General features: G+C 39.0%; 5 protein-coding genes, 1 long non-coding RNA gene and 1 pseudogene across 7 annotated transcripts; 2 read left to right on the top strand and 5 right to left on the bottom strand.

Annotated features, from left to right (window-relative positions):
- Positions 1–78: 78 nt before the first annotated feature.
- Positions 79–2,852, bottom strand: LOC111793236 (uncharacterized). The gene is made up of 5 exons (XM_023675022.2): positions 2,246–2,852; positions 1,359–1,395; positions 1,048–1,284; positions 909–956; positions 79–812 (listed from the first exon to the last, which is right to left on the bottom strand). The coding sequence occupies exons 1-5, from the start codon at positions 2,545–2,547 to the stop codon at positions 321–323; spliced, it is 1,116 nt and encodes a 371-aa protein (XP_023530790.1). The 5' UTR covers positions 2,548–2,852; the 3' UTR covers positions 79–320.
- A 2,681-nt stretch (positions 2,853–5,533) lies between these two features.
- On the top strand, positions 5,534–6,292 carry LOC147793033 (uncharacterized). Its single transcript, XR_015420554.1, has 3 exons — positions 5,534–5,618; positions 5,722–5,802; positions 5,903–6,292. It is a non-coding gene; the product is annotated as an uncharacterized LOC147793033 (long non-coding RNA).
- Positions 6,293–7,167: 875 nt separating this feature from the next.
- On the bottom strand, positions 7,168–9,178 carry LOC111793199 (leucine-rich repeat receptor-like serine/threonine/tyrosine-protein kinase SOBIR1 pseudogene; annotated as a pseudogene).
- An 830-nt stretch (positions 9,179–10,008) lies between these two features.
- LOC111793198 (protein SIEVE ELEMENT OCCLUSION B-like) lies at positions 10,009–12,929 on the bottom strand. The gene is made up of 7 exons (XM_023674976.2): positions 12,720–12,929; positions 12,527–12,631; positions 11,946–12,391; positions 11,737–11,846; positions 11,516–11,658; positions 10,941–11,423; positions 10,009–10,833 (listed from the first exon to the last, which is right to left on the bottom strand). Exons 1-7 carry the CDS (start codon positions 12,927–12,929, stop codon positions 10,216–10,218), a joined length of 2,115 nt encoding a protein of 704 aa, XP_023530744.2. The 3' UTR covers positions 10,009–10,215.
- A 1,381-nt stretch (positions 12,930–14,310) lies between these two features.
- Positions 14,311–17,668, top strand: LOC111793217 (protein-L-isoaspartate O-methyltransferase 1). Of its 2 annotated transcripts, none has more exons than XM_023674998.2 (4): positions 14,311–14,546; positions 15,282–15,552; positions 16,334–16,498; positions 17,180–17,668. In XM_023674998.2, the coding sequence occupies exons 1-4, from the start codon at positions 14,541–14,543 to the stop codon at positions 17,428–17,430; spliced, it is 693 nt and encodes a 230-aa protein (XP_023530766.2). In that variant the 5' UTR covers positions 14,311–14,540; the 3' UTR covers positions 17,431–17,668. The 2 variants fall into 2 exon arrangements, with proteins under 2 accessions (XP_023530766.2, XP_023530767.2); XM_023674999.2 differs by lacking the exon at positions 14,311–14,546 and adding an exon at positions 14,577–15,172.
- A 122-nt stretch (positions 17,669–17,790) lies between these two features.
- CP31B (chloroplast RNA-binding protein 31B) lies at positions 17,791–19,983 on the bottom strand. Its single transcript, XM_023674994.2, has 4 exons — positions 19,405–19,983; positions 19,207–19,308; positions 18,285–18,566; positions 17,791–18,067 (listed from the first exon to the last, which is right to left on the bottom strand). The coding sequence occupies exons 1-4, from the start codon at positions 19,873–19,875 to the stop codon at positions 18,005–18,007; spliced, it is 918 nt and encodes a 305-aa protein (XP_023530762.2). The 5' UTR covers positions 19,876–19,983; the 3' UTR covers positions 17,791–18,004.
- Positions 19,984–21,107: 1,124 nt separating this feature from the next.
- LOC111793208 (E3 ubiquitin-protein ligase RGLG2) lies at positions 21,108–25,588 on the bottom strand. Its single transcript, XM_023674986.2, has 12 exons — positions 25,225–25,588; positions 24,482–24,736; positions 24,310–24,394; positions 24,087–24,227; positions 23,885–23,998; positions 23,707–23,804; positions 22,353–22,432; positions 22,159–22,264; positions 21,932–22,059; positions 21,676–21,844; positions 21,533–21,589; positions 21,108–21,453 (listed from the first exon to the last, which is right to left on the bottom strand). Exons 2-12 carry the CDS (start codon positions 24,719–24,721, stop codon positions 21,373–21,375), a joined length of 1,299 nt encoding a protein of 432 aa, XP_023530754.1. The 5' UTR covers positions 24,722–24,736; positions 25,225–25,588; the 3' UTR covers positions 21,108–21,372.
- Positions 25,589–26,024: the final 436 nt, after the last annotated feature.

Below are 26,024 nucleotides of genomic sequence, written 5' to 3'. Positions count from 1 at the left end.
TAATCAAAAGAACAAGAATTTTATGATTAATTGAAGTATTGTTCTAAAATTAAGATGAGAATTAATAGACATCAGAAATTGAAGGAGTCCATAAGAGATATCAGAGCTTCACTTATGAGGGGATTAACAACAATGATTTGGTTGTATTAACAATCAAGGTGGAAGCTAATGAGTTCCCATGAATCAAACTATAAACATTTGTTTCTTAGAATTCAATAATTAGAGGTAGAATAATCCCCAGCAGCACCACTTCTCTCCCAATCTTCTCTGTATACCACCACCCCTTTCTTCTATCAGGGAACCACCCTGTACCCGAACCTCTACCCGGCGCGCATTCTATCCAACCAATCCACACTCTTTCGACCTCTTTCGAACTGTTGGTCGATGCTTCTCCTCGGTTTCTCGTAGTATTCCACACTTCTCCTTGATCTCTCTACTTGGTCAATTGAGATCTTTAGCTTCTCTAGCTTCTCAATGTTGTCAAACTTGTATCCTTGAGGTCTTGATTTGTCTAGCCTATCGACGCTTTTCCTTGGTTTCTCTCGCCTGTCTGAGCTCCTTCTCGGGGCCTCGAAACAATCCGTGCTCCTTCTTGATTGCTCGATTCGGTCTGTGCTTTTCCTTGAACCGTTCCTTCGTGAGGGCGATCTCTCAACGGTGGATACGAATTTCTTGAGGTGCCTGATGTATTCAGGGAAGAGTTCAAGATCACAATGGTTTCCCCCTTTGAGCCATAAGGGTTCGTATTTCTCTTGACATAGCTCCCAGAGATGTTTACCGTGAGAGAAATCAACGACGTCGTCGGATGTTCCCTAGAAACAAAAACATCACCGGATTGCAAAGTCGGAGTTAGAAAAATGGTTGCTGAAATGATTGATAACACGAGATCTTAAGATCTAAACACTTACATGAATAACCAGCACAGGGCATTTAACATATGGTATTTTATCAATGTTCTGCAGATAATCAAGGGAAAAACATCAGGACTCCCTAATATCAGACAAAACAATTACGGGTAGCTCGTGTTATCAACAAACAATATCGAACCTTATAGATGTCAAACCAGTACGTGCGCTTCACTGGATACATGACTCTTAATCCCGATAGTATAGGACTATGCAGAACGACTGCTCGTAGTCGGGGCAAACGTGCAGCAAGGTCTAAAGTCGGGCCACTTCCCACGGATTGACCATAAAGGATTATTTCCTCTTGCTTAGCACCATATTTCTCCTCAAGACACTTATATGCAGCTTCAATATCTGCATAAGTATTGTGTTCGCTTGGCTGCAAAAAGCATATGAATGAAACAAGATTAACCTCTACTGAAATTTGAAGCAGAAATGATTTGCTGCATTTACCTTTCCCGTGGACTGCCCGTATCCCGAATAATCGTACCTGCATGAGTTTCAAGACGAAGTTCGGTTTAATTTTCGCAGTTTGAATGAATAATCACGCATCTCATCACCCTATAACCGCGTCGGACTTTTACGAACAGTATTGATCTAAATTGTCCCAATGAACAAAGATATAACAAACCAATATGCAGCAAACAACATTTGCCTGTTCTTTTATATCTACCTAAACAAATCAAGCAAACAGGCAAGTAAAAAAGTAGTTCGGGCTGGCTTGATTATATTCAAACCAACTCAGCTACCACACTCATCAACTCTGTTCTTGAGCCCACAGTGGTGCTGTAAACTCTGAGGACATGGTTTAGATTTCTCATTTCACTTTGTCAGGAAGATTGGGAACAAGTTCAGTCAAAAATTTGAATTTAGTTTGGTTTCGTACGACGGGGTTTCGTGTTCGACCTTTCGTGGTAGAACAAGAGTACTATGGGTAGCAGCTAAGGAAGAATGAATTCAAATTAGCACCAACAGAACCATCTCTCCAAATTCAGATCTGCAATAGATCACCATTCCAACAACTCAATCGAACATAATTCTACTTCAAATACTCAAGCAACGAACCCACTAACAATCAAAAGGAACCCCAAACATTATAACCTTACAATAAAGTAAACGAACATCTAGTTTCCAGCAAGAACCTAAAAATCCCAATCCCTGACTACCAGAGCCATAAAACCACAGATTCAACAAATGGGCAAGGATAATTCGCCTCTAATTTGCCAAAAACACACAAATACAAGAAACTCCTCGACCTATCCGATAATCAGGAAAATGGCCACTCGAATTAACACCACAATGTACAAAACGAAGAAGAAACGAAACAGAAATGAACATACCCGAGAAGATTAACGCGCAAATGGATGCTAAGCTCGATGAAAAGCTCGTACATCTGGCCAACATCGGCGGCGTTTCCATGGGAATAAAGAAGCGTAGAAGTAGCCATAGGGTAGCGGATGTAAACAGCGACGATCTCAGTGCCTTTGCGAGTGGGAAGCTTCCAGACATCGACATTTTCGCGGTGGGGAAAAGGGTCCAAGAGAAGAAGGCCAGTGGGTTGGTCTTTGAGGAGCTTGTAAGAGGGTGGGTTGGGAGGGAAGAAGGCGAATTTGGCAGCCATGGAAGAAGTAACCCCACCCATGAGGCTGTGTGAGATTGGGAATCGGAGAAGGTAGTGGAAGATGCGATGCAAGGATTTTAGAAGAGGGAGAGGGGAAATCTACACATACTCTTGTAGTAATTGTTGCAGTTTCTTTAGCTTTTCTTTTTTTGCTTTGCTTTGATTTGCTTTTCCTTGGCTTCCTTCTCCGAAAAGTATGTGTTATTATCTGTCTCGGGGAGAGCTTCAGAGCACAGAGGCAGAGCGAAGGGAAGACTTTGGTCTATTGTTCTTGCTCACTTGTTTATTTCAAGGGAACCGCTTCTGTCACCTGCAGTGTCATGGAAACATCCATCTTACCTTCTTCTTGCCCACACATTCTTCCATCTATGTCGTTACAAGCGTCTATTATAGAGATATTTTCCTACTTTTAAGTCTAGCAAATATTGTCCGTTTTGGCTCTTTATGTATCGTCACCATTCTCACAATTTTAAAACGTGTCTACGAGAAAGAGGTTTTCATACCTTTATAAAAAATGTTTCGTTCATCTCCAACAGATATGTGATCTCACACTACCCAAGTCTCGTTTTCTATCCCTTGTCAAAAATTAAATTCCTTGTGTTTTAAATTTTCAACGTCCCTTTTGAATAGATAAGTCACGGAATTTAGAATATGATTGATTGAAATTGACTTAAATGTTTGAATATTTCTTACATTCTCATCTCTTTTCAATTTGTGCCGAAAAATAAAATTAACACGTTTCAATTCTTTTAAAAATTATTTCTGTTATAATATTTGAATATTATATATTTTTTTCATAATATATGATTCTTAAATTTTAGACCATTTATTTAAATTTAAACTTGGTTTCAAATTATTAGCAATTAATATTAACAAAGATTATATATATATATATATATCGAGTAATTATATAATTTTAAATTTATTTATTATTTTATTACCATATTGGTTTTCACTGGATTGATGTCTCCATACTATAATGAATATGATCGTTCAAAATATTAAAAAAAAAAAATACTTTATACATGTAAAATTTACACAATGTACCAACAAGTTCAATTTTCAAAATTTGCAATCTCGAGAATAATAGATAAAAAGAATGCTTTGATGAAAAGCAAAAAAAAAAAAGTAACGGTAAATAAAGAAAAGGTAAAAGTAATACTTGTATTTATTTATTGTTAGAATATTGAATTTCATCTTAAACTGTTTTATTTTTAATTTGAAAAAAAAAATGTACTTTTGAGGAATGGTATGAAATTAGATGAGATTTGAATAATTAATTAATTAGGAAAATAGTGAAAATATATGATGAGTATTTATGATAGGTAGATAGAGTAATGTTGAAGAAATGAGATAGTCTAATAAAATAAATAAATAAATAAATAAATATATTTTTTAAACTTTGAAAACGGCTTGACAGGCTGTCCCATTTCGTTACTCGTGTCCCTATGATTTCGAACCCCACCCCTTTCCGCAAAGCGCAAACAAATAGACCATTCTATATTTATTTATTTATTTACTTATTTATTTTCCATTTTCTTCTTTTATTTTCCATATATATATATATATATATATATATATATATATATATATATATATGTATATATTTGAATAGTGAATTAAAATAAAACACCCGACCGGATCAAAACAAAACACGGGTCGTGTTGAATATATAAATTGATTTTATATAGTGAAACGGGAGATTAGATTGGTGAAGGGAATAAAGAGAATTAAATTAATTTCCACGTGGCAAGAGGCAGTTACTGTCTGAGGTGGCATAAATTGATAGGGTTGGAAAATGACTGGGTGACAGTGGATGGAGTGGAGTATATAAGAAATTACCGTGAGCGAAATGACTGTTCCACGTGCAATAAAAAGTAAAAACTTCATCTGCCAAGTCAGCGAAAATGTTTTGTTTTTAATTTAATTTATAGAATTGGGTTAATAGAATTAAATTAGGGGAAATAAATGTAACACAATTCCCAGGAATATTTATAATGCATAAAAGGAGGGCCACTTTTGGAATGAAAGAGGATCAATAATTTATTACCTTATATATTTAAAAATCATTTAATTTCACTGCCCTATTAAAGTAAGAACACGAGTGAATTATAAATGAAACAAAGAGTCAATATTATTTTATTTATAAAGAGCTCCCACATGAGAGACGAAACAAATTAGTTAGTTGAATTAATTTTTATAGTATGGTGTGAAAGGGGAGAGAATGTGAATAAATGTGAATAAATGTGAATAAATGTGAATAAATGTGAATTGGGAGGTTGGCATTGCATTGAACCAATGAACCCTGAGGCAAGCCCAAGTGTGGTGGCCGCCTTAGTGTTTGGTGCCCCACGCAGCTTCCTCCACGGGAATCGGACCCTCCACAGTCCCCTTTTTGTTTTAACTTTCTCTAATTAATTATACCTTATATATTATTACCAAAAATTTAAACCTTATTCATCTTTCTCCTTTATTTAAAATTATTACCATTCTTTCCAAATTTACAATTTACAATATTGTCTTTAATTTTTTCATAAATATTTTAAAATTATTAGTTGGAGAATATTTTTTTACCTGTTAAATTAATAGTACGAGATTATATTTTCTATCTCATCTGTTTAATATAAATATATTGAAAACTTTCCTAATGGTAATATTGAAATTTTAATTTCTAGAAATTATATCGTAGAACATATTATATTATATTATATATATACTTATTTATTTGTATATTCCGTTGGAGAAACTAAATTATAATATTAAAATTTGAATTTTTAGAAATGATAGGTAGAAATATGTACCGATTTATTAGGTTTTTTTTTTAATAAAAATTATATTGAAAAATAAAAAAGTATTGAAATTTTGGGCTCAATTTCAACTATAGACCTGAATCACGAGAGAGGTGTTTTGGGCCCAATTTTAAGGCCGAATGAAAGGCATTGGAAGTCATAAGCCCAAAGTAGATGGCTATAAAACCTAAAATTGGCGGCAATCGAAGAACAAATCACGTAGGAATTTGATAGTTGCTTCTTACGGAGTCCCACTCGCAGTCGCCAATTTCTCTCGCCATGGAGGAGAGCACATTCGATCCTGTAATTCCATCACCTCCAGTATCTATTGTTTGGTTTGAAGTTCAATTAAATGATTCTTTTGTTCTCTTAAATGTCTACTACGTATATGTTTTCCTTTTTTTAGCTGTTAGTATAATTTGATTATCGCCTTCTTCAAGCTTGAGTAGAGCAGAAGATCACTTGGTTCATATCACGCTTTCCTTCTGTTTGTCTATATTTATTTTTTCTTTCAAATTTTCCTTCTCTTGTTTCCTCTCCTTTCTGATCATTTCTTCATTTTCGCTTTGGTGCTCGGATTTCTGCAGAGTGCGAGAAAAACGAGAGTTCTGATGTTATGGATTGCGAGGTGATTCCCCTTCCCATAGTTTTTCTCATAAATTTCTGTTTAACTGTCACTGTTTTCTCTCGTGAGCATACTTGTCATAGTTTTACGTTTCAATGTCAGCGGTGCTTGGGTAAATCGTAGAATGCTTAAGTTAGTTCTTAAGTTCTCACGATTCCACCAATTTTACGCATATTTCTACTGGCAAACATATGCACATAGGCAGGAGTACAAATGCAGATGGAAACGCGGCACAAGTTAATAGGCTTCAAAATAAAATAATACAGAATAACTCTAAATAAATGGAATTCTCTAGAATACTTCATCTTGTCCTTTTCTTGAGTGATGAAATGAACGTTTTCATTTTCCTCAACACATGTTCCAAGTACTTTGCCATTGGGGAGAGTTAGCAAATTTCTTCCAACTTTGTAGTCTTATTCTGATCTCAATACAAACACCATAATCTATGGAAGTAGAAATCAGGATGCAGCTTTGTTTTCGTGAGCATAATTTTCTCTACAAATGAAGTTTGAAATTCCTCTCGCTGGAATGTTTAAGCTGCAATGGTTTTCGTAAGGTATTTCTCCAAGGTCGGTTTAAAAAATGTTTTCTCCTGGTGGATCAAGTAGTTAATAAGAGAAGTTGTATGGTATGGGTCCGTTTGATTCATGTTCTTCTGCCATCAAATAATTTATCCCCATTAGTACGTGATAGAAAGACAATCCTTTCATTCGTAAAGGCGAAATAAGAAATAGAAAAGTAGAAAAATAGAAAGACGGAAAATATGAACTTCTGTTCAAAATTTTGAAGTACTGGACTCCTGTCCAGGGATTTTTTTTAGGGCAGAAAAGTAAAAGCCACCAGAACGTGAATGATAGATATGGTACTGTGGTTGTAGAAAAGATCGTTAGAATGCTATCCGGGGTTCAAATTGCTGGATGCCAGAGGATTCATGCTGCCTTAAATTAAAACTAATACGTATGATTGTTTTGCATATAATATTAAAGTTATTCTATAGCTTATGCGTGGTATTTTAAGAAATGGCTTACTGAGATTGATAAGTGTCTTAGTTGCTGTCTGAATTGTAGTAGTAGTACCTCTTCTTCCTGGTTCTCGTAAGTTGTCGTTCTGTATCCGGTGAACGATACTCCTCAACTTTCTTAAACTTTGTTATTTTATATCCAAAATTGATTGTTTGGTTGTGCATTGGAAGATACAAGCAGAAGATGATATATTAATATATGGAAGTATACTTTAAATGCAGATAACATTCTTTTGCATGCATTATTATTTTAGATGTTCCGAGAAGAGGGAGTTTCAGGTACATCATGCTTGATCTGTAATAGCATGCATCTGACATCCTTACTGTTAGGCCTCTCTTTTGGATTATCCATGGTGCAAAAACAAGCAATTTTGAGAGCCAAGAGCATTTGCTCCTCCCAGCCATTTCCCAGGAGCTTCGGATCAATGGCTCTCCTAGGATTATCCGAAGTCATAACATTCCTCATCCACTTGACCAAACTCATCTCATCCGTGTCCCGGAAAAACTCATCAGATGGAAGTTTCCCAATCACCAAGACCCCTAGCAGAACCCCAAAGGCGTATATATCGCACTTATCAGTGAACTTTAAGGTCTGATGATACTCTGGTGCGATGTATCCTACGGTACCTGCAACATTGGAAGCCGTCATGTGAGTTTGAGCATCTGGCATTACTTTTGCCAGCCCAAAATCAGCAATTCGAGCTTCCATGTTGTCGTCGAGCAAAACATTTGCAGGCTTCAGATCCCTGTGAATAATACGTGGGGTATGGTTCATGTGAAGATACTCCAGCCCAGATGCCACTCCGAGAGCAATCTTGTGCCGAGTAAGCCAATCTAGTTCTTTCGCTCCTGCCGAAACCTGATTCAACATGTCTTGCAAGCTGCCATTCTTCATCAATTCATACACAAGGTAGTGGCAGTCGGGACGGAGAACATGGGCTACAAGAGGAAGAAGATTCCGATGCCGGATTTCACCCACAGTTCTAATCTCTGACTTGACCTGATGCATTTTCTTGTTCATAAACTTGCTTTCCTCGTCAGCTAACTCGGCCGCATCCTTCGGGGGTTGAGCTATCTTCTTTATCGCAAACATTCTCCCGCTTTTTTCTGGTAATTCGGCCTTGTAAACTTCTCCACATCCACCTTTACCAATCATTTCGAGTGATGCAAGCACATCATCTTTCTCTAGAAAAGCCAAATCCTCTCGTTTTATTAGCTTAGGAGCATAGATTGAGTGGCCCGAATTCTTGGTTCCACCTTTTATAACTGCTATGATGATTTTAAACAGTAGAGAAAAGATAAACCCTGACAAAGTTCCAGCAATTGCTCCTGCGAGCAATCCAAGTAGCCAACCTAATACCTTTTCTGCTTTATTTTTCCGATGTTTATGAGGGGATGCTGCGGGAGATAGAGCTTGAGCACTCGAAGTTGGCGCTGTGGCCGCGGCACTGGGCTTACCTTTCGTAGTGGAATTCTCAGCTAACTTATAACGCTTGAGGACACTGGCTGCTGAGTAGAGCTCAACGCCTTTCACGACAGGGGCTGAGCTTTCGAGAAGGCGATTTCCAGAGAAGTTGAAGACTCGAAGATTGCGAAAAGACCGAATTGAAGCTGGGATCTTCCCTGTGAAGTAATTATCGGCAATAGAAAGACTTTCCAAGTTGGGGAAATGCTTCAAGAAATCCAAACTCCCCAAGAATTTATTGGACGAAAGATCCATGTCTCGAAGGCGAATCAACGAGGAGAACCCAGATGGAACTTTGCCAGAAAACTGGTTGCTTTGCAGATGGAGAATTTCCAGTTTCCGGCAGTCAACAATCTGTGCAGGTACGTGGCCAACGAGGTGGTTGTCAGAAACCGTAAGCTGTCCCAACTCCGTCAGTCGCCCAATAGCCGGAGAAAGAGAACCGGTAAGACCTTGGGACTTGAAAATGAGCCTGGTGATCCTCAAAACATAAGTGCCATTGTTGGAAAGCCGGCGCTCGCAGAAGACACCGGCGAGGTCGCATGGGGAGGAGGAGAGTTGAGCGTCAATGCCCAAGTCATTCTTGATGACATTAAAGGTTCTAAGATCTGAAAGAACAAGGCTCGGTCGGGCATAGACTTGGAGGAGGAGAGGGAGAAAGGCGAAGAAGGGAAGGAGTTTTGAGGAAGGGAATGCCATTCTCCTGCGGCGTGTGAATAGAGTTGCAGGAATAGACGTGTTCTTCTTGTTTACAGGCGGCTGTATTAAATGGAATCCAGGATCGCCAGTTAAATTGTTGACCCTTTCCACAAAGACGACAGAATCCCCGAGGTTGATTGGTGTGATTTCCATTTTCAGCTGTCAGAAATTTGAATCTTTATTTTGAGAGGGGAAGGACAAAGACCACCCTATAACTTTGGAACAAGGGGTAGATTTGAGAATATATTTTTAATTATAAAGCAAATTGCTACTCTAATTATTATTAAAAAATTTAAAAAAAAAAAAAAAAAAGAATATATAAGTCTACGAGTAAACTACACGTTTTGGGATGCACCAGTCAACGGATTAAGCTTTGAGGGGCCAACTGCTGTGGTCTTCTACTTATTATCAACTGTTGGATCTACTTGACTGTTTTAAATGCTTCGTAATGGACATTGTCTACGGGCCCCACACATGCACATCCCACTCCTTATTATTGTTGCTTTTTCAAAAAATCCATGCACATCCCACATAGGGGAAGTAAATTAAACGTGAGAATTGTGATAGTGATTGGAAATTTACAGAAAGAAAGGGAAGATTGTGCCTCGTAGCTACAATATTTTAATTTGTAGCTAATGAATTTTAAGGTAAGAGAGCAAATAATTAAAAAGATTACGTGTACTTTTAACTTTACTTTAAATATTTCCAAAGAACGCAGGTGGAAATCTTGGTTCTAATCTCTCTCTCTCTCTTTCAAAAGTAGATAAAAGGGAATCCCAATGAGGGATTAAAACAGTGTCTTCGTAAGAGAAAGGCACAGAATCTGCAGGCTGTTCTGTTTTTTTTTTTTTTGTTCTTTTTGCAGGTCTGAACGAACACAGAGAGAAAGAAAGGATAGAGCTTTATTTATGGTTTGATCTTCCACCAAACACAGCGCATGGAGAGATCTCTTTAAACGCATACCCAATATTAAGAAACAACAAAACTCAATCAAAGTAGACAACTTTTCCAAAATGAACTGCCTGAAAAGATTTCTGGAAAACAAACAAACAAACAAACTTCCCATATCCCTTCTTCCATTTCGGCTTAATCATTCCACGCAGCATCGGTACATCAGGTACTTCTCCATGGCCCTTCCACACTCTGCACACACCACGTTTTCCGGTATGTTTCCGGCCAGTCCCGGCAGAATCAGGCGGTTGCAGTGATGTGGGGTTCTAAGTTGCTGCAGATACTCAGCCAACGCCGTCAGAAATCCCTTCTCTTCCACCTCTGTTTTCCACTCCTCGTATGCCAATATGCAACCAAGAGCAGTTTCTCCTTTGGCTCTTGTCATTTCCCCTCCTCTTCCGAAGAAAATGGCCCACCCTTTGTCACTTCCATCGAAGCTCAAAAGGGTCATAATCTCTTGCATTATTTGGTCATTCTCAACTGTTCTTCCATGGTTTAATTTTGAGTACATCATGCTCTCTAATCTTGCCCAGAAGAACCAGATCAATGTGGAATCTGGCCAGTAATGGCTGAGCTTGTTTTCTCCAATCATGATGGTGATTTTCCTGACGCGTTCTTTCGCATTGTTCTTCCCCACATACGCCATTTGTAAGTCTACTTTTGCTTCTTCTGCTACTTGTTTTGTTTTCATTGTGAACTCCTTGATCCATTCCATGTCTTCCCCTCCAAATAGACAAATGTATCTTCCTTCTGCCGCCTGATGAAAATAGAAACAAAAAGAAACAAACCCCTTTCGTCAGTCGTTCTTCAAAAAAATTTGCAAAGTTTAAAAAAATGGTGAAAGATTTCGGTTAATGGAGATACCCAGTCGAGAATAGATAAATCTATGCCATCTATGAGAAGTTCGAGTCTCCAGCTCTCTGTTTTCCAGAGCGCTTCTTCTCTCTCTGATGTGAAAGGGAAGGCTTGATTTCCCCATATCCAAAGCATGTGAAGGGCATTGGTGGATGACACCTTTCCTTGTGGATCTAAGGCTACTAAGATTGTCTTCTTTGTGAAGTTCCATTTTTCTTTGATGAACCTTATGACTGAGCGCTCAATTATTGAAGGCTCATGCACACTGAACCATGGCATCATCATTTGCACCTCCTTAAACGTGTGTTTATTCTTGCCTTGCTGTTCGATCGATTGATCGATGATCGGAATCCACACTATCTCATATCGAATTTCCTGTCGTTGTTGTGACTCTTTGAATAAGTTGTCTAGAACCATAACCTCTTCATGGGAGATATCAAGATCCGAGATCAACAGCAACACATGTTTCCTTTTCAATATTTCAAGGTGAACCTGTTTGTGCCAAAACAAAAAAGCCCCCTCTTTAGAATGAAGTTAGATTCAACAGAATAGATAGTTGAAGAATATTGGATTTGTGAACAAACCGTGGTTTTTGAGGTCCCATCATAGAGAGGCTGTATGTCATCTCTTGCAGAAATCAAGGCCCTGATGAACTTCATGTTGTCTAGATGATGAGTTTCTGAAATTCTCACAAGATTCTGATAGGCCTCCAAATGCTTCTTACCATCTGTTCATATTAGTGTTTTTCATTTCAGCTTACAGTCTTAAAGGTCTGCAAATTGCTATCAAATTTGTTATTACTCACCTATGTGTTGTAAGCAAAGATCCAGCTGAGTCCGGAGATGCTCGTATATATTCGTTTCCTTGTGAGCCAAGCTCGAAAGTTCCCATACTTCGGTGGTTGACATAATCCGCCTGAAACATATGAGTGAAGAAGAGTTTTAATTCCTTATCTATAAATTAGGCTCAAGCTTTAGACTGATGTTTCTGAGTATATTGCAGTGCATCACTCACTCATGAGTCAAGCTGACGAGGCTTTCAATCAGCGACGTGCACGCGACCGCACTTTTGATGGTCCAATACGTAGCTGTAGGAAAATGAGCTATGGCAACTGACATTGCAGGCGTGTCCTGCGAAATGTATTGAGATGGCAACTCGGTGAACTCGACGATGCATTTCGTTACATCCATCATAGCCTTGACGAGTTTGTTAAGCGCCTCAAATTGAGGTTTCAGTGAACTGGAATTCTCCATTACATCAGGCAATTGCTTGAGCAGAGCCAGAGCCTTGGCTAGCATATTGGTTGTGTAAAGTTGAGCCAAAAGCCAATACTGTCCATAGTTCACAGCAAAGGCAGCCATTGTGATCACCACTTTTGCATCCCATGAGTAATTTGACAGTAAGTTCAGTATAGCCATAGTTGAGGCATGTGCATCTCCACCTGAACACTTACATGCTAGCTGCAACAACAGAAACATCAAAAGTTCAAAAGGTCTCAGTGTCAAAAAGCTCAAAAGGAAGTTAAAAAAATAGCTTTTACATCTTAAGCATGGCAGAAATGGCGGTTAGAAAGAGAAAATGTATATATTTTCGACCTCGGCTCCGACTTTCTGTATGACGTAAGTCAGTGATTCAAGCGCGCCATCCATCTCGGCCGAGCCGATGTGGTCCTCCAACATGTCCTCATGCTGGCCATTGCCCTGCATCATTTCACCACACCACACATCAGTCTCAGCTTTTAAGTATGCAGGAAAGGAAGCCAAATGGAGTAGATCAGAGAGGTTTCACATCTAGAACGTTTCCGATAGCGGGAGTGGCACGTCGGATAACGTCCTCAATGGTGAACAGAATCGGCTTGAAATCGACCATGCGCCCATCGGGAGCATGTGTTGCAAGAATTTGCTTTGTCATAGCATTATCATCAGAGGCGGATAACATTCTCCTGTCATTTTTGATGAGTTTATGCATGTTGGGAGCTGGGCGAGTGTGGGATGCCATAGCAAACTAAACACAAGAGTTAGCTGACAAGAAAAGGGTTGAAAACAGTGAAGAATTTAGTGTTGGGTGATTTAGGATTTGGTTGATAGAGGTTTATATAAGATAATGAGATGGAATAAAGCAGTGTGAAGTAGTTCCTTGCTTGCAAGGAGAGTTGAAACAAAAGCGAAAGCTGGTTACTCCATGGATTATATATATTCATAAAGGGACTAGGATTGTCTGTTTCATACCATTGAAGCCTGAAATGGCATTGGTCTGGGAGGGAACTTAGAGCAAATTTTAGGAAGTCTTTGCTGTTCTTTGGGCCAAAAAGAAGCTTTGGAATTATTATGTTCATCCAGGCGAGCAGGGTGGAACTTTATCGCTTTTAGGTAATGATTATCTTAAAATGAAATGAGGTTATGGATAAATGTGGTGATTAGAAGAAAGGAAGGTGTGTGCGTTAGAAAAGGGAAAGCCATATAGAACAAAGGGAAGATAGGTGAAATAATGAAAAGAGATTCATGCTACCAATAGTGTTCTTTAGGTGATATTAATAATGTACTCTAGTTGGTTGCTGCTAAGCTAAATTCTCTCAAGACAATGTCATCAAGCAATGTATGGCCCTACTTCTTCTTCTTCTTATTTTTTAATATATTAGTATGATATGTGTTTTTGTTTATGTTTTTTTTTATCGCTTAATGATAGTGGATTACAGACCCCAATTGCCATCTCCATCTGATTGTTATTAGAACTGTTTGTATATCTAATTCATCCTAAAAAATTTCTTTTGTGTTTGCAGTTACAGATGTAATCGCCCGTCGATATTGTCTAACTTGGTCTGTTACATATCATCGTCAGCCTCATCGATTTAAAACGTGTCTGTTAGGGAGAGGTTTTCACACCCTTCTAAGGAATGTTTCGTTCTCCTCTACAACCAATGTAGAATGCTTCATCAAAAAAGGAGTTGAACTAAATCGTATGGCAAAGACGACATCAAAACTTGCCGGTGGAGAAAGAATTCTGAAGGATAAGAAATCTTGAACAATGTTCTCTCACACAAGGCAAATTCTTAACCCTTCCTCTTTTTACCGAGACTACAAAATATTCTTACTAGGACTACAAAATAGAATAGACATATTTTTACCTATGTCTATATTTTTATTATATATATATATATACACGTTCTAATAATGAATGATTCCATATTTTGGAGTTTATAAAATGTCTAATAAATTATTAAAAGAATAATTGTATAAAATTTGAACTTAAATCCTTAATGTAAGAACATCAACGGCTCTGATCGTTCCATCCAGTGATCTGAATGGATATATACTTGACAGCTGTCAAATGTATTTAATTAATTTATAGAATAATAGTGATTTTGGAGAGAGAGAGAGAGGGAGGCTAACTGGAAAAAACGAGAAGGGCGGAGAGAGAAATGAGTGTTACTCAATTATCTTTCCTCCCATTTGCTTATGGTTGCCGCTACTACATCACTCCCCTTCTCTCCACCGCCGATTTCTCACCGCCCTACCTCCGATCAATTCTTCTGCCCCTAAAACCACCGCCACCAGTATCGTCTCCGTCTTACCTCGACTTCGGTCTGCGCGTAATTGTCTTCTTTCCAGGATGAAGGTACTCTCTCCTTCTCTCTATCTACCGCTAATTCCTTCCCACCCATTCTCTCTTCTTCTTTACAAAATTTTCGTTTTCTGAAATTGGAGATTCAAGGTATTCTGTGTTTGTATGTGCACGGACGACCCAAATCTTTTTATTTTTGTATAGGATTTTCACCTAGGAGAAGGCTTTGATTATTATTAGCTGGTAATATATCGCCTTAATTGGAATTCGTAATTCATCTTTCTCTGTTCTCTGGATTTTTAATTGTTCTTTCAATCTGATGTATATGATCTTTTGCTTGTAAATTGTCGTTTAGTCCTCTCTTATGATACGAATTTGGTCCGTAGAGAACTAAATTTTCCCTTTGAAACTGCTTGATAAATTCATCGATGTTAGTTTTAATCATTCAAGGTATTTGTTTCCAATACATGTGGTTTTATTTCGTGTGGTTTTGGTAGTATATCTTATGCTGATATGTTTTCGTCCCTAACCCGCTCTGCTTCTGAGGCTGCGGAGCTTGATAAGGTACTTGCGTTGATGAGAATGAACTAAGGATCAGTTGGAAGATGGATGGATTTATAAATTAATGTTTAGAGATGGGAAGATAGCTTTAGGAACTCCTTGTGAATTGTGCTCTATTGGTGTGTTTCGGCGTGTTTCTGTTGAGGAATTCATTTTCAATTTTTGTTTCATGTCTTTGTTTTTGGTTGAAAGTTTGATCGTTCCATGTCATTTTAAATCACATTGCAGAGGTTCTGGAGTGGAAGTGGCATAGCTACAAACAAGGAAATGGTGAAGAATCTCCAGAACTATGGAGTGGTTGGGTCGAAGAAGGTGTCTGAAGTAATGGAGAGTATAGATAGGGCCTTTTTTGTGCCCGATGATGCTCCACCTTATGTTGATACTCCCTTGCCAATAGGTTACAATGCCACTATATCTGCACCTCACATGCATGCAACCTGCCTTCAATTGTTGGAGAAACACTTGCAACCTGGAATGCGCGCTTTGGACGTTGGCTCAGGTTGTGCATCTAACTAAAAACTTCTATGCTCTGAAAATTGAATTGGTAATTTTTTTCATTGCTGTTGAATTCCTAAGAATGTTAAATTATGTTTGACTTCGAGACATTCTGAATCTGGATTTCTAATCAGCAGTTTTCTTTGATCTGTAAAAAAAAAAAAAAAAAAAAATGGTATCAAATTTTCCCTAACCCGCCCTCGCTGGCACGCCACCCGGTGTCTAGCTTTGATATCACTTTGGACATTTCGTTGAAGGTTAGCATTATCCCCCATATCGGTTGAAGAAGAGAACGAAACATTCCTTATAAGGGTGTGGAAACCTCTTCCTAGTAGATGCATTTTAAAAACCGTGAGGCTGACGGCGATACGTAACGAGCCAAAGCGGACAGTATCTGCTAGCGGTGGGCTTGGGCTGTTACAAATGGTATCAAAGCTAGACACCGGGTGGCGTGCCAGCGAGGGCGTTGGCCCCCAAGGGGATGGATTGTGAGATCCCGCATCGGTTGGAGAAGAGAATGAAACATTTCTTATGAGAGTGAAAAGAAAAAGAAAAGAAATTGAAATGCAGAAGAATGATTCTGGTCTTTCCTGTAAGGGGTTTAGTGTGCTCTAAACATGCACTGCCCAAGTGAAAGTGCAAGTTGGTTACTCTAAAAAGATACAACTCTATTACCTTTTCACATTTGAAATTTGCATTATCAACTTCAAATGCCATTTCCTTGACCTTCCTCGGTCTTCCTATATACTTGAGTTGAATTTACATGTTTGATTTCTCCTGGGCAGGAACGGGATACTTGACTGCATGCTTTGCGTTAATGATTGGACCTGAAGGTCGTGCAGTTGGTGTGGAACATATTCCTGAGCTGGTGGCTTCATCAATCGAGAATATTAATAAAAGTGCTGCCGCTCCTTTACTGAAAGAAGGTTCCCTCTCTCTACACGTTGCTGGTATGTTTGTCTTCTTTCCCTTTTCTAGAGCCATAGATTTTTCTTTTGATTTAGAATAAAGAACTCTGTTCCTTAGTTTAATTGGCCGTAAAGAGATGAAGGATGTAGTGAAGTGACCGTTAAGCAATTTTCGTGCACCCGTTATGCACTGGAATGGTATATTCTTGAAAGTACAAGGTAAGTTCGAGATATTTTCTAAAAGTAGTGCTTTACCCTTTGAGCGAAACACTTACAAAACAAAACACTTAGAAAACAAAACACTGTAACTAGAGTTCTATTACTACAGAGTGCTTCGAATTTTTGTTTAAAATATCTCAAGCTACTTCTTGGGTAGATAAAGCCATTCTAAAAAATCCTTAAATTTAATTAAGAACTTCTTACTACTACGTAAGTCATGCTAAACCCGTCTAAAACGAGATTTCTCCCCTTTGAAACTAGATGAGGAGAAAATTTGAGGAGCTCAATTCTCCTTTAGAAATCCATTAGTGTCGCCTCCCTCCCCAGCGCTCACACTTTAATCTTAACAATGTTCTTCGGTGAACTGTTGTGGCTAATGAGGGTGAGAAGATCTAACATGGCAAAAGTAGAATGTGGGTATTAATTCGAGGGCGCGTTTGTCCTACTCGATGATGTGTGTTGTTAATGAAAGTTTGTGGTTACTTTGTTATTGGATGGTTGTAGATGGCAGGCAGGGCTGGCCAGAGTGTGCACCTTATGATGCTATTCATGTTGGGGCAGCAGCTGCTGAAATTCCGCCGGCTCTCATTGACCAGTTAAAGCCAGGTGGGAGAATGGTGATTCCAGTTGGGAACATATTCCAGGATTTGATGGTTGTGGATAAAGATGCCGATGGCTCTGTTAACATCCACAACAAGACTTCTGTTCGTTATGTGCCTCTTACCAGCCGAGAAGCTCAGCTACGTGACAACTGATCGAGTTTACTCATCCCATGCAGATGCTGCTTTTATCAAGAACGCTGTATAGAAGCTTTAAGAGATCTTTTGCACATCTAATTGAATCATATCATCCTAGATGTGTGTACTTAGTCCAAATAAAGATGTTATATCCTTTGTTTTCGACAATCACAGATGATAAACAGAAGATGACTCGTTAGAACTTACAAAATTTCATTGACAGGGTTGATAATTCGATTGTATTATTTTTGTTGTATCATTTGTTTTTGGTCACGAAAGACCCTCTCATAACCCCCTCTCTCTCTCTAGTGAACGCCATATCTCTCTCAGAAATGCAATAACTTTAATTGAAAAGACTATCCCATCCAGAGAGAGTAATAATTCAAGAAGAAGATGGACTACGAAACTTTTAACTCATACAAGATTCAAATTAAGAACAGACTTGAAATTTTAAAGGCATAAAGGACATCAAATTATACCTTTACGAAGGTGGCTAAACAATGGCACTACAAAAACTCACCTATACTTCCTGGAAACAAAAAAGGTAACACATAACAAGAGAAAAAGGTCCATGGATTCATCTTGGTTCACCTCAGAAGTTGCGCCTAGGTCTTTCCTCTGCAACATTTACTCTGATTGCCCTTCCATCTATACTCTGTACAATTCAAATTTCACAACCTTTTGTTAGCATTTGATGATGAGATTCAATAACTGGAAGAGTATGTTTGGAATGACTTCCAAAAAAAAAAGGATTTTTAAAAACGTTCAAAAGTGTTAAAACTACGTTTTTCAGCATTTGAAAAATCATTCTAAATCGGTATACAAACTTCATTGTCTATGTTGTGTGTTTAAGTGCAACTCAATTTTCATACCTGTCCATCCAGAGCAGCAATGGCATCATTCATTCCAGTTTCATCAGCCATGGTAACAAAGCCAAAGCCACGAGAACGGCCACTGTCCCGGTCGAAAAGAACCCGAGCATCTACTACTTTGCCATGTTCACTGAAAACCTGCTCCAAGCGTGCATTATCAACATCCCATGGAAGGTTACCTACATAGAGTCTGTAAGCGGATTGAAATGTTCGAGGTGTGGGTTCTGGCCTAGAACCTCTTGGGGCAGCCTTATTTACCGTCAACAGCCTCCCTGATAAGTCCTACAAGCCCAGAAAATACAATTTATACTCGGAAAATTCTCAAGAAGAAAACCAATTGATATGTTGAGATACTTCAGAAACAGCCCAACAGGGCCTCTATAGGCCAACTTTAAGCTCATAACAAATAAATGGCATATCTAAGAGAATTATCGGCATCAATATATGTAACATGTAACAGCTCAAGCCCACCGAGTGCGGATATTGTCTCTTTGTGCTTTTCCTTTCTGAGTTTCTCCTCAAGGTTTTAAAAAGTATATGCTAGGGAGAGGTTTCCACACCTTTATAAGAAATGTTTGGTTTCCCTCTCCAACCCATGTGGGATCTCATAGTAAAGATGGACAAAAATCTCATCATCAAACATTCAAACCAACAAAAAGTTACAGTTGGTGCTACAATTCAACGAAATCATCAGTCAAAAGTTGGTCCTTATGGCTAACTCCTAGACTACACATCCAAGCACTCAGATTCATGAAAGAAGATCATTTGAACTCCTCGAGATTAAATCAATAGGTTAAATGCAGAGATAAGTTTGATAGTAAATGCTTCAACAAAAAAAGTTTCAAAATAAAGATAAGGTTTCAAGAAGAGCACATCGTTGTTGAATCATGTGTGCAAGATAGAGTGAACATCAAGATCTTACATAACGGTTTAAGGCATCCACGGCTTTCTCAGCTTCTTCAACAGTACTCATTGTCACAAACCCAAAACCACGACTCTGGTCTGTGTCTCTGTTGTAAACAACCTACAATCCACGCACACAACCAGATGAAAAGCTTAAACCAAAATGAACAAAAAATGAACAACATCACATTGAATTCACCAAAGTCTTAACACTCACCTCAGCAATCTCCACAGTTCCAACCTTCTCAAAGAGCATTGCTAGCTTTTGACTATCAACGTCATAAGGCAAATTCCCAACGAACAACTTAGCATCTTCATTTGGTTCAACATAAGACCCTTCTTCTTCCTCGTCCTCTCCCAACTCCAAAAGCCCCCCTTCGGCCTCACTTCCTCCAACCTCTTCGCCTTCACCCTCCCAACCTTCTTCTTCGCCGGCGAGTTTCTGGTCAATGGTGATGGTGTCGTCTTCTTGGGCCACAGAAGCAATGAGGGTAGAAAGATGGGGTTTCTTCTTTGAGGGGAAAAAGACAGAGGAATGGGAGGAAGAAAGGTGAAAGGGGATGAACTTGGAAGGGAAAGAGAGAAAGGACTGTGGGGCTCTGTAGGTGAATACAGAGGGCAGGGATAGAAGGCAAGGGTCGGCCTTGGATAAGGGTTTCAAAATAGAAGTGGCAGAAGTAGAAGCCATTTGTGAAAGTCGAAGGTGGGAGAGGAGAGGAGGAGATTGAAGAAGAAGGGTTTATAGAGGAGAGGCCTAACAGCAACGCGGAGGAGGTAAGGATAAGAGAGGCAGTGGGCGAACAGAGAAAGAGATGGCCTCTCGCTCTCTGTTCTTATCGCCTAACAAAATATCGCAACAAAAACAGAATGAAATGGACCAGACATTCGCGGCAGATTTTTAGGCTCCACACAACAAAGTCCACTCATCTTCCTTTGGGCCTCAAATCTTTTTTGGCCCATAATCTTTCTTTCTTTTCCTTTTTCCATTTTCTTCCTTATTATTATTATTATTTTTTTTATTTTAAATAAGCGAGTTGATGGTTCGATATCTCACTTCTTAATATTTTTTATATATTGATAAGTATTCGGGTCAACCTAAGTGCTAATCATATCAGCCTAGTTCTTTGGGGAAGATACCTAGGAGTAGTCGACCACAATTTCATTAATGGGGTCTAATAGAGTTCGTGTAAGAGCTCAAGCCCACCGCTAATAGATAATGTCCTCTTTAAGCTTCTCCTCAAAGTTTTTAGAATGTGTCTACTCGACACCCTTATAAAAAATGTTTCGTTTTCCTCTCTAATTGATATGAGATCTCACAGTTCGACCGAGAAAAACAAGTGAACGAGACATCTTCTATTCATATCGATTTAGGTTTTTTCGTATCAAGAATTGTCAACTTACGCATACCTCAACTAACACTCGTTATCAAATGGTATGGTGTGATTCTTCCCGCAAGCAAAATATTCCTAGCAGTCACTCTTAACATGCTCCACGTATCAATATACAAACTTTATATCTCTTGAAATGGAACCATTTTCAAGCTTGACCATTAACAGTCCACTTCCAGATTCATAGGTAAACTCCTCTTCTTTAATGTCAACTACACATCGGCTCGGTTCGGTGCCTCGAGTAGGCTCCGAATCTGCCACAGAATCGTCCTATCAGTGTGATGGTGTCTTGTGAAACATCCATACCGTGGCTTATAAGGGTGTGGAAACTTCTCCCTAACAGACGCATTTTAAAACCATGAGGCTGATAGCGATAAGTAATGGACCAAAACGGACAATATCTACTAGCAGTGGACTTGGACTATTACTCGGCCTACAACTTAGTCCACTAATCTCTATAACCTATAGAAATCAATGCAAGCGTATCTTTCTGTGAAGTGGTAGGTAGAGTTCAATGTAGCTGGTGATAATGTAATGAGAAGTCGAGTCTCACTGCCCACTAAAGATATTGTAATTACATTCAAACTAATGCAAGAACTAGTTTTCATAAAGAATTTGAGGCGCCTGTTGCTTCCATGAGGCTTAACAAACATCATTTCAAGACATTTTATGGAACATCGAGGAAAAAACTAATGATATTTACAAATGATATCGTACTCACCATGTCAACGACACCTTGTACTCGAGCAAGAAGCTGGAGTTGATGTTGGACATGAGAATTCAGCAGGGAGTTTTTGCTAATAAAGCTTTATCCTAGTTTGGATAAAGCTGCGACATATGGGGCACGACTCAAGATCCTGTCCACATTCACAGCATGTCTGCAGATAGTAGAAGGTAAGTGTTCTTTTGGGTAATGTTTCATTCAGCCAGCCATAAAAAACTTGGCAATGCTATTACCTGATGTCCACAGCCAAAAGCCATATCCTTTGCATTGGTGATGCAAATGGGACAAGTCTGCACCAGACAGTGTAAAAATCTTCATTTCCGTTTCCAATTATTGTACCAAGTAAAATGAAAACAAAGGTAAAAGAAGCATTTACATGGTCATCAGAAACCGAACTTAGAGGAGGCGCAGATCGGACAGGAGCAACTCCACCATTTGAGGGTGGTGTTGTGCAAGAACTGCTCGTGTTTGAGGTCTTTTGGGAGCTAGGACCGTAACGAGGAGGCGGAAGAGGAACCCGGTCAATTGCCTTCCCTCTACTGGCACTGGTGGAGCAATGAAAGAAAATATGGCTTAAAAAAGAAAAACTGATAGGAATACTCTACTATATTACTCTGAAATCTTGTTATTACCCCAAAATATCAAGCTCTATTGTTGCTTTATACTGAGAAGGTATTTCCATGAGTGCTGAAAGAGCGAATTCCGCTTCCTTTCTTGATCGATCCATATTTTTCAACATTATATCTGTGAAATTCACAAACTGCAGAATCAAAGTGCAAAAATAGCATTTCTCAGACTGTGTTAAACACTTCAAACAATAACAGAAGCAAGTTCCGCTATAGAAGCAAACAATACTTACTTGGAAGTTATCGAAGGCTCGAGCTGGGATATTGTCATCAAATTCCCTCATCATGTCCCAAGGTCCATCTCCTACTCCAACTAGTATAATCGACAGAGGGTATTCGCTGCAATTCATTATGAAGTTAGGGACGTTACGTGGTATGGGAATACGAACAACGCCATTTCTGTCCATTTTAGATAACTTGAACCTACCTAGCTTTCACAATTGCTTCAATGGTTTTCTTTTCCTGTGAGCTAAACTGCCCACGCTCAGTATCAACACTTCTTGTAACCTGTCAAAGAGAATACAAACTATATTTTTCAGCCACCATGAAAAAATTTGTCTCAGTGTTGGTACCCGACACAGACATCAGACAGGCTGGAGACTCTAGAGACCACATGAATAATGAAAATCACTGTTCACTCGCTGATAATGCCCAATCTTTACCACTAATATAAACTTGCATTATATCATGATAACTGTGAGATCCCACATCGGTTGGGGAAGAGAACGAAACATTTTTTATAAGGGTGTAAAACCTCTCTCCCTAGCAGACGCGTTTCATAAAATTTGAGCCAGACAACAGGCGATGTGCTAGTGAGGAGGTTGAGTCCCGAAAGGGGTGGATACGAGGCGGTGTGCCAACAAGGACACTGAGCCCCAAAGGGGGTGGATTGGAGGTCCCACATCGATTGAAGAAGGGACTGAGTGCCAGCGAGGACGCTGGGCCCCGAAGATCAGAGTGGATTGTGAGATCTCAATCGGTTGTGGTGGAGAACGAAACATTCTTTATAAGGGTGTGGAAACCTCTCCCTAGAAGACGCGTAGAGAACAATGTCTGCTAGCGGTCGCGGTAGGCTGTTACAAATGGTATCAGAGTCGGACACCGGGCGATGTGCTAGCGAGGAGGCTGAGTCCCAAAGGGGGGTGGACACAAGGCGGTGTGCCAGCAAGGACGCTGGGCCCCAAAGGGGGTGGATTGGAGGTCACACATCGATTGGAAAAGGGAACGAGTGTCAGCGAAGACGCTGGGCCCCGAAGGGGGTGGATTGTGAGATCTCAATCGTTTGGGGAGGAGAACAAAACATTCTTTATAAGGGTGTGGAAAACTCTCCCAAACAGACGTACTTTAAAAACCTTGAAGAGAAGCCCGAAAGGAAAAACCTAAAGAGGATAATATTTGCTAGCGGTGAGTGGTGACGGCTGTTACAATAAATTTCTGAACAAGCAGTGTATTGGTTCATAAATAAAACTGACCGAACCCTCAATTTAATCAGCCACGATAATGAATGAGAAGGGCCCTGAAGATTTCTAAATCCTTCCAAAATTAGAAATTTTGACACATTATTTCTGCCTATGATCTACACTCGCTGCACTTGCAATTTTTGTTTCTGATTCTCAGACTCAAATTAAAAGGTATCATACTTCCATGGCTCATTGTGAAACTAATATTGTTAATATAATTTCTCATTTCTTATGTATCTGGGAACAAATAGGAAGATATGTTATAAACATGAAGTCCAAAACAATCAAAATTGAAGTCGGTGGGAATAGAGATGAAAGTACCTGACCATCAGCTATTATTACCAATACATGGTACTGGCCGCCACTTTGCTCTACGATTGTGATAGCCATTTCGATAATAGGGGCAAATGATGTTGGCCCTGTCCCAGAAATGAAATTATGGAAGTATAGTAAGTAAAAGCTAACACAGAAGTGTAATAGCAAACAGACAGACTGCAACCTGCTAGTCGAAGATGAGGCATGAGTTCCCTATATCTACTCAACACTTCTTCAAATCCATTACAGAATCGCTCGTCTGGATAAAAACTGAAAACCTCTTGGTCATGAGTTGATGCTGCCAACATTTAGAGTGACATACTTCACCATTGTTAATTTGAAACAAACATGTGTTCAAAATATAGATCGACTGCACAAAGAAATACCATCTCCAAAACCGAAGCAAGGGATCATATTATCCTCATCGAATGACGATAACGTTTGCCCAATAATTGCTATTGCTTGTTCATAGGGATTTGGCTCATCTCCAATGTGATGCAAACTTCTACGGTTAAATGATCTTGCACCTATATAAAAGGCATCATTAGCATGTGCGCATGCTATTAAAGTGATAGATCATAACATTGAATGGCCAAAGCAAGGATGAACCTGTCCACTCATTGCTCTTTGTGAAATCTATACCAACAATAAGATTTGAAGACTCCAGGCCAGCACTAGCCAATGCTGCAGTAACCTGTGAAGAGAATCAAAGAAACATAAATAACTTTCACATCGAAATAAAGTGTCGATAAAAGTCCTACGACGGGAATTACAGCTAGACCTGATCTAAACTATTATAGTGATCATCTATCCTTGAATATTTCCTCTCCACCCTCTTTCTTGCCCCTGGGGCCTGAGTTCCTCCATACCCCGGAGTCGGAGGAGCAAATTGATACTGCGGCGTGGTTCTTGGTTGAGCATATGCCGACTCCGGATAACCGAAATGACTCCACTGCTGTGAGCTAGACCGACTAGACGAAATGTATCTTGAACTTCCCTGCTTAGAACTTTTCCCTCCCATTACTTTACAAGAACTCTGCAGAATGAAGGTGATTGCAAGTATCATTAAGTGGAAAATCTCATAGTTTTTACATATTGAGGAGACAACATTTCACAAATCAAACCCCAGAACAGAAAAGAGGTTTAAAATCAGCAAGAGTCCAAAAGGTAAAGATGATACTGATTAATCCGAGAACTTTTGCAAGAAACCCAAATTTCCTAGAGGCAATCCAATTCCAACCCTCTTCAAAATAAAACGAAATTCGAATTTTGTAGAAGCAATGCTAATATTCAGGTTCATTGATTTGACAAAGATTTGGGTTAAATTTCACGAGATAAGCAGAGAATATAATCATCCATTACTCTAAACAAAGTCGACCGAAACAGCTGCATTTTAAAGTTTCAGCCACATTCCCTCACAGATCAGAGCAAATAACAAACATCCAGAATTCCAAATACAAAAATTCATCAGCAGAATCCAATCACGGAAGAATATAAGAAGTTGAAAAGGGGAATAAAACTTACAGAGCTGGAAAATCAGGGCGCAATTTGGAGAACGAACCGAACTAGTTCTTGAAGAAGATACAAGTAGAGAAGCAAGGGTACTGCGATTGAAACGAAAAAGGCGATGAAATTAGGCGATGGCGGAGAAGTTCACGGCCAGGGAAGTAAGTTTGAGAAGAATCGATAGTGATGGTTGTTTCAAATACAGTGGATTGCTTCATGTACTATACTTGGCGCTGGTGAATTTCTAGGAAGATTCCTCCGCAGCCAAAATGAAGTTGTTCTTACTGATTGCCAATTTAGTCGCCGATTTGGCTCGTACACTATGGCTCTATCCTTCGTTTCTTTTAGCAATTTCAAAAGTTATTCCCATATCGTAAAACCGAATCTTAGGGGAAAAGAAAAGCTTTCGCATTATTATTAAAGTTTTGACTCATTGAAAACTTTATGATTAAAAAAACAGATTTAGATTTCGTAGATAATGTTTCTTCTACCAATAATTGGAAGTAAATTTGTATTTAATGTATAGTTGACTTACACAAAACCTTAGTCAAAGTGTATATTATACGAATGTACGATTGAGCAAGCTTATTGTGTGGAGTAATCTTTTGGTACATAGTTGTAACAGCCAAGTCCATTCGTACATATTGTCTTCTGACTTGATTTTAAAATGCTTATTACAAGGAATGTTTTTCATTCTCCTCTCCAACCCATATGAGATATCTCACCATCCACCCCTTGGTCGTCCTGTATTTGGCTCTAATACTATTTATAATAGTGTAAGCTCGCTGCTAGTAGATATTGTCATCTTTTGGTGATTA

The sequence above is a fragment of the Cucurbita pepo genome, chromosome 4 (assembly GCF_057944985.1).
Source record: "Cucurbita pepo subsp. pepo isolate OVF chromosome 4, ASM5794498v1, whole genome shotgun sequence".
NCBI classification, from domain to species: Eukaryota; Viridiplantae; Streptophyta; class Magnoliopsida; order Cucurbitales; family Cucurbitaceae; genus Cucurbita; species Cucurbita pepo.
The sequence above is the reverse complement of the archived record's forward strand: the minus strand, read 5'-3'. Positions and strand labels throughout refer to the sequence as shown.

Excerpts from the sequence above, each read along its gene's own strand:
- LOC111793217 (XM_023674998.2), top strand. Across the intron at positions 15,553-16,333 it reads CGCTTTGGACGTTGGCTCAG|GAACGGGATACTTGACTGCA; the intron begins GTTGTGCATCTA and ends TCTCCTGGGCAG. Across the intron at positions 16,499-17,179 it reads CCTCTCTCTACACGTTGCTG|ATGGCAGGCAGGGCTGGCCA; the intron begins GTATGTTTGTCT and ends GGATGGTTGTAG.
- LOC111793198 (XM_023674976.2), bottom strand. The coding sequence starts at position 12,929 with ATGGCATCCCACACTCGCCCAGCTCCCAACATGCATAAACTCATCAAA. Across the intron at positions 12,632-12,719 it reads CTATCGGAAACGTTCTAGAT|GGCAATGGCCAGCATGAGGA; the intron begins GTGAAACCTCTC and ends GAAATGATGCAG. Across the intron at positions 12,392-12,526 it reads TACAGAAAGTCGGAGCCGAG|CTAGCATGTAAGTGTTCAGG; the intron begins GTCGAAAATATA and ends CTGTTGTTGCAG.
- LOC111793208 (XM_023674986.2), bottom strand. The coding sequence starts at position 24,721 with ATGGGAGGGAAAAGTTCTAAGCAGGGAAGTTCAAGATACATTTCGTCT. Across the intron at positions 24,228-24,309 it reads AAAGAGCAATGAGTGGACAG|GTGCAAGATCATTTAACCGT; the intron begins GTTCATCCTTGC and ends CCTTTTATATAG. Across the intron at positions 21,590-21,675 it reads GTTCGGTTTCTGATGACCAT|ACTTGTCCCATTTGCATCAC; the intron begins GTAAATGCTTCT and ends TGTCTGGTGCAG.
- CP31B (XM_023674994.2), bottom strand. The coding sequence starts at position 19,875 with ATGGCTTCTACTTCTGCCACTTCTATTTTGAAACCCTTATCCAAGGCC. Across the intron at positions 19,309-19,404 it reads GAACTGTGGAGATTGCTGAG|GTTGTTTACAACAGAGACAC; the intron begins GTGAGTGTTAAG and ends CGTGGATTGTAG. Across the intron at positions 18,567-19,206 it reads TGGATGCCTTAAACCGTTAT|GACTTATCAGGGAGGCTGTT; the intron begins GTAAGATCTTGA and ends CTGGGCTTGTAG.
- LOC111793236 (XM_023675022.2), bottom strand. The coding sequence starts at position 2,547 with ATGGGTGGGGTTACTTCTTCCATGGCTGCCAAATTCGCCTTCTTCCCT. Across the intron at positions 1,285-1,358 it reads ACGGGCAGTCCACGGGAAAG|CCAAGCGAACACAATACTTA; the intron begins GTAAATGCAGCA and ends TGCTTTTTGCAG. Across the intron at positions 957-1,047 it reads ACTGGTTTGACATCTATAAG|AACATTGATAAAATACCATA; the intron begins GTTCGATATTGT and ends GATTATCTGCAG.